Source organism: Haliotis rufescens, unplaced genomic scaffold (genome assembly GCF_023055435.1).
Source record: "Haliotis rufescens isolate VD_foot unplaced genomic scaffold, xgHalRufe1.0.p SCAF_6, whole genome shotgun sequence".
NCBI classification, from domain to species: Eukaryota; Metazoa; Mollusca; class Gastropoda; order Lepetellida; family Haliotidae; genus Haliotis; species Haliotis rufescens.
This window is the reverse complement of record NW_025964334.1, coordinates 23,333,114-23,340,064: the sequence shown is the minus strand read 5'-3', so window position 1 is coordinate 23,340,064 and position 6,951 is coordinate 23,333,114. Positions and strand designations below refer to the sequence as shown.

Here is a 6,951-nt window from a genome sequence, read left to right as displayed (position 1 = left end):
TTTCTTCTTATTCATGATTCGTAAACACTATTGTATATGTTGCTTCATGATTAATGTTGTTGAATTTAGTTTTACGATCCAAAGCGGCATTAACACAAACTCATTCCTTTCTCAATTGATATCAGTAAATATTTTAAGGTTAGAGCTAAGTCAAATTCCTTCCCATGTCCAAATGTTTAATACTGAAATAGTCGAGATAATGTTACTGTTATGTTCAGGCCATGTGACACAACATTTCGGTGCTATGGAGACGGGCGTTACAAATAGGGGGACGCACTGATCTCATTCGCAGACTATCCCCGTCCAGACGAAGAAACGGTTCTCAGGCAAACATTTCCAGTCATGTTTAAATTTGGCTTGATGGTGGCTCTTCTGGGTAAGTTGTTTATTTGCTTTTGTATCTAACATTTACGTTAGTTACTTAACATGTAATCCATTTGGAGTTATGATTTGGTTGTTGGTTGGTTTGTTGCTTAACGCCGCACTCGGCAATATTACAGCTGTATGACGGCGGTCTGTAAATAATCGAGTCTGGACCAGACAATCCAGTGATTGACATCATGATCCACGTAATTGGAATCGATGACATACATCAACCAAGTCAGTGTATACCTTGATGTGTTATAATGTTTGGTTATTGAATAAGAAAGAAGAGAAATGCAATCAGTGATATCAGGTACTGAGGTTGTACCACAAAGGCTACAAGCGTGACGGTTCAGTGATCATGTTCATTTTAATGTGTGTTTAATGATGCTGCACATGAGCATGTTAGTTCTGAATACAGTGAGACTTGGTTATAAACATCTCAATCTACCTACTTATAACATTGTTCAATGGGTATTTCAAAGAAGTTGATTGCGACAATGTTGACACAATCAAGCAACGGTATAAAGATCTGTACCGAAACGGAGCTATTACATGAAGTTGTTATCCATAAATAGTGTCCACATTATTCATAACATTTTGACAAAATCATGATCTGAGCATTTCGTGATTTGATACACATTTTATCAGCCTAAAACTCATGTAACATTTTATTCCAGTTTACTGTCCGCCAACCTCGGCAGACACGTGTGACTCTTGTAAAACTGCATATGGCACACCCGCGGCCGGTGCGAAATGCGCGTAAGTCCTTTTACAAGACATATTATTTGCACATCATACTTTAGTTATCATTTGTAAAATGAGTGAAAAGCTAATATGATGTACAGGTGCATGCTTAGTTCATATTTCTACAACAATATTTATAACAGATACAGCAACCAACTAACTGAATTTAATAACGTTTCCGTGTTACTAGTATATAGCAATGAATACAAGCCAGAAGTAAAAAAACTAAAAGATGAAATGAACTTAAGAAATATCTATATTGTCGTAATTGAAAAAGAAACAATAAGTTTGTGAGTCTGTAAAAGTATGTTGCATACTCAACCGCAGACTTCACGCAGTGTATTACCATTACAGTGATGTCGATTCACTGTACACATTAATACTTTAAGGTTGGTATTGGTGTCGGCATAGGATGTCAGGCGTAACGTTAAGTGAACTTTCGTAAAAGTAACACCCGTCATGATCATGCAGAACCAATTGCTTTATATAAAAATCTAGCTTTGATTTCAATTTCGTAACATGATTTATTTCATTTTCCAAAAGCGTGAGATTAATTCTAGTACCGTGAAGATCCGGGGTAGAATAGGTCTTCAGCAACCCATGCCTGCCGCAAAAGGCGACCATGTTTGTCGGGAGAGGCGACTAACCGGATCGGGTGTTCAGGCTAGCTGACTTTCCAGTCATTTCTTCAAGTTCGGGAAAATATTTTCAACTCTCACTGGGAGATGCTTATTGTATAGGCGATGTGACGTGCGGTGATCATATCATGTATTTTTTCACAATTTTCCTTTGTGGTGACTATTGAAGGTCTCCCTGATCTTGGATAATCTTCGAAATACGAAACTTTGCTAAACAACGGAAAGCTTCACAAAGTAGTAAACCAGACCCCAATATATGTATAAAATTTGCCACCAGTTTGTGATATGAGGTCGTGTAAGGGTTGTATGCACACTGCTTTCTACTACAGACAACTGGAACTTGCATTTGCGAAACATGTGAGTTAGTCAATATTTTGTTTATTTCACATTCAGTATTTCATCCATATAGCGAGAAGAATAACCATACATATATGCATCTACGGGTTGCTCAAGTACAATGTTCAGGCGAATCAATTTTTTTCGCAGTGCACTGAAGACGTACCTGACCTGTTTGGAGACCTCTGCAAAGGGAGACGCCGGTTGTCCTCTACCTGCTGCTGACGCCGGGACAATAGAGACGGATTATACCGCAGATACTTGTAGTACATGTATGTTGATATATGTATGTGTCGACACTTCAATAGAATATAAACTGCATAGATATAATAAGTCTATGACAGATTGGTCAGAGGAAAAGGGGGGATCCCCGACGAGACTGCAGACAACTGCTGATGCCTTGTCATCCAAACAATGTATAATGTAGACGGATAAAAATGGATCATATTGATAGCAAAGATGTGTATTTGAGGTATTGGGCAAAGGAACTGGCAGACAGACGGGAGGAGTTATAGTTTGATGAGTTTGATTGCTTACCATGAAGTGATCATTGCAGTTTATAAGTTATACATACTTGGTTGAATGAGCAATGACGATGTGTTGATGGACGTTTATGTACACAAATCATTGGACGGTTTTGGAATTAAATGATGATATGGTTAAAGTGGCAACGTGGATAAAGTGTTGAGCGGTCAGCGTAACATAGAAGGAATGCACTTAGGATGCTTAAGGGCCTGACCACAGGCTTAAATGAGAACGTCTTTCGTTAGCTGAATAAAGATCTAGATACGAGTAAGCTAGTGTGAAGTATGAGCGGTGTTATGAATAGACAGAAGATTAATTGAGTGTTATGTGTACATGCTGAAATGAATAGTTACATGATGAACGATGTGATGTAAATGTGAGTGGAGTTTGCGCTGTGAAAATGATGATAAACGGAATATTTTATGTTGCATAGGGTGATAGGAAAAGGTATATGCGGAAAGATAATTTGACAATAAATCGTGTGGTAGGTGATAACCGATAAGACTGGTGGGTGTTATCTAACGTGTTCTACAAAATGCATGTATCAGATATATACTTTACGGTGCTCTCATTAATATAATCTACATATAATAGATATCTAAGAAAAAGATTATACAAGAGATGCATGGAAGGGTACAACATACATTTTGCATCTTTTAATGTTCATGTCTATCTGCAATTTCTTTACATGTGTACTTCCAGCATTTACGGACACCTGTGTTTGTCAGAAAGAATTCTGGAAGACTGACCAAAGCACAGGTGATGCAGCTGTTTGCAGGTAATATATCATAATGCCATTTGATGAGGGTAAAACAAAGTATACTATATAGCTAGTCAATCGATCATTTGAAATATGAATATATAGGGGACCTTTAATATCTTTGAATATATGAAAGCGTTTACTGCTTGATGGCATGACAACAGATATTCTGTAAAAGAAAGTTAACTGTAAGAAATTGCTTCTTTTGAAGCAGTGTCTGAAAACCACTTGGCCACGGCACCGCCCCCGACAAGTTTTTTTGAACATTTTCTTTGATGTAATTTTCGATGTTGTTAGTCCAAAAATGCTATCATTTATTTACATTTTTTCGATTATGAAATGTATTTGCGTCACCAATGTGTGAAGCCCATTTCTTGTGTCCCCCGCCGTGATATTGCTGGAATATTGCTAAAAGCGGCGTAAAACCAAACTCACTCGCTCTTTCACTATTTGCGTCCACACACATCATGTCTCATGAACGAAAACACTGGAGTGCTAAATACAAAAAACTACATGTGACGCCGTACTAGTAACATTGTAGTATATATTATTCCAGCGTCATTTGTGACGTCATCCTTATTTGTTGTCCACAGTGCCTCCCAGACCTACATCGCGTGCTTAAAGGGGAAGACAGCCCTGCCCTGTGATGGCACCTCCACTGTAATAACCCTAGCTACCGGTGTAGAGTCAAGGATGAACGCACTAACTACTCCAGCTTGTGGTAAACTGTCGTTTATAAACTGTATATTATAGTATTGTTAACTGTTCACTTTGTATTGCCTCATCGCGTCTCTTGCATTGTTGAGGCAAACCGTAGTTACGGGCAAAAGCAAAAAATATAAAAGAAATATTCTGCAGATGACTTGCCACTGAACCTTCAATTCTAAAATAGCTGTGTTTCATGTGGTTATGTTTTACATTTGCTATAATGACATTACATACTGGTTTAATCACTGACCTGTGTTGTAGCTATCACCGACACCTGCCAGTGTGAGATTGACTATGCTAAAGCAGACATCTCCACTGATGCCAAGAAGTGCACGTGAGTTATTATTTAAGCCCCACGAAATCTTGCAATACTCAAATATGATGGTAGAGTATTGTTAGAATTCACTTTAAGACTACTCTGTTGATGTCGCACCCTGCGACCGTTAAAAGAATGCTTTGAGTCCTACTTATACACGTCCGATTTTCAAAGAGATAACGTTGTCCACTGTATACGCGAGCGTTAATTAAATGCGAAACATGCCAGTGGTCTTTGCTCGCATTATTACACATCGCATTTATATTAACAATAAGACATTTCTGAATGCAGAAATACCAACTTAGTTGTTTGTTTTGAGCGTATGTCTATGTATTCCACATCACTGTTTATTGAGCAGCACTTAAAACAAGCATATAGACAATGTCATTCAAACACTAATTACATCCTGTGAATTGTCACCGCTGGGGTCAGGAGTTATACTCACTTATGTCTTCATTGATCACACCTGCAAGTCCAGACAGACGCCACCCTCGCAACCATCACGTATTGTTCAAAGCTGCACATATTCAATATATGTCATTGCATAAGATTTGACCCGTGAAGATTTAACTTTATGAAAATTTCTATCTGATCTGTTTGTCCGTATACAAAAGAAACTATTGAGCTATCAAAATAATACCATGGAAGTGCATCCATCTTCCCGATGCAAGAGTTGGTTGATTTGTTGGTTGGTTGTTTAACGCCGCACTCAGCAATATTCCAGCTATATGACGTCGACCAGACAATCCAGTGATTAATATCATGAGCATCGATCCACGCAATTGGGATCGATGACATGCATCAACCAAGTCAGAGAGTCTGACCACCCGATCCCGTTAGTCGCCTTTTACGACAAGCATGGGTTGCTGAAGACCTATTCTACCCCGGAATCTTCACGGGTCTAACACACGTTTTTTGATATAGTCTGAATCGAACAATAGGGTTCTGCTTTTAGCAGAGATTGCTTTTGAGTAAGGAAGGGATGTTGACGCTGTTATATTTGTTGCTGTATACTGTTATCCATTATTTCCAACAGTGCCCTGACTGCTCTGAAGATTTGCCTCTCTGCCATCACCACCACTACCCAGGAAGGGTGTAGTGGCACCACCCAAGCCGATCTTCTGACTGACACAAATACCAAGATAACTGCAGCCACGTGTAAGTTGTAGTGGGAACGATATACTTATTTTTTATCAGTTTTATTAGTTTCAACAAAACTAGTAAATGCACTATGGATGTTCTGGTTCATCAATCACTTGAACGTGTGGTGTACTCACTGGAGTAATGCCCGAGTATGGGCATCGCTCTTCCCAAGCCCCGTCATTACGCAAAGGGTTTTTGCTTTTGCTTGAATTAAGCACTACATATATAAATTATATAAAACTATTATAAGCATATTAACATGATACGTAACCCACACAGATGCAACAGACCCTAGAAGATCCGGGGTAGAATAGGTCTTCAGCAACCCATGCTTGTAAAAGGCGACTAACGGGATCAGGTGGTCAGGCTCGCTGATATGGCATCGTGTTAATACATGTCATCGTATCTCAATTGCGTTGATCGATGCTCATGATGTCAATCAATGGATTGTCTGGTTCAGACTCGACTATTTACAGACCGCCATCATATATACATAAATTGAAAATTGCTGAGTGCGGCGTTAAACAACAAACAAACATCGGATGCAACATCAATATATATCAACATTATGTCATTTCTTTCGTCACAGGTGGAGGTGAACACGTGACTTTTGCAGTGACATCACTGATCGTATCAGTCGTTGCGGGCATGTTCCTGTAGCAAGATATTATTTTTGTATTGAGTCTTCAGTTTGCAAATATAATATTATCTTTCTCAAGATCACGAATGTCTCTCTACTGTATGTGATTATTTTGAAGTTACCAAATCTACTTTTCAACTCTACTGTTGGTGTATCTATATCCCATTTACTTTTGTATTGACACCAAGGTTGACCCATGAGACCATCTTCAGGACAGTTCTCAAGGAATTATCAAAACATTCACTCCTTGTGTGATCGCACTGTATGACGTATGCTTCTACTGACAAACATGATGTGATCATGCAGATACATTTTAGAGTTGATTTAGAGTTGATTTAAAGTATAATTATGAAATTGAAGTTCCAAATTCATTAAATATATGTATTGCACAAAGTTATGAAGTTTGGTCACATGTTTCAACCCTTGCCATACGTCCGTTAGTTGTGTGTTGAGTTACCATCGGTAACAGTTGGTTGTTCCACAGAAATAAACGGTACGAGTCACTCAGTCTCTTTGTATGTTTTCTCTTCGTTATGAAATGGTACCTGGGATGCAATTCAATAATATAAATGATTTAGGTGGATCGGGTGATCAGGTGGGTTGGCCTGGACAGGTCATGTGGTAACGACCACTGCAGCTGAACGACCACTGCATAAACATAGTATCTTAAGCGACTTGATGAAGTATCTCGATCATTATTACCTTCTTCGCCATGCTTGTGGTTTTGATACAGAGGTCCATCCATGGCATGACGCGGAATATGTAGAGGGCGTCA

The 6,951-nt window shown here is 38.8% G+C and overlaps 1 protein-coding gene across 1 annotated transcript; it reads left to right on the top strand.

Moving 5' to 3' along the window:
• Window positions 1–360: 360 nt before the first annotated feature.
• On the top strand, window positions 361–6,683 carry LOC124125806. Its single transcript, XM_048386476.1, has 8 exons — window positions 361–376; window positions 1,044–1,125; window positions 2,235–2,356; window positions 3,312–3,387; window positions 3,963–4,090; window positions 4,339–4,411; window positions 5,430–5,551; window positions 6,126–6,683. The coding sequence occupies exons 1-8, from the start codon at window positions 361–363 to the stop codon at window positions 6,194–6,196; spliced, it is 690 nt and encodes a 229-aa protein (XP_048242433.1). The 3' UTR covers window positions 6,197–6,683.
• Window positions 6,684–6,951: the final 268 nt, after the last annotated feature.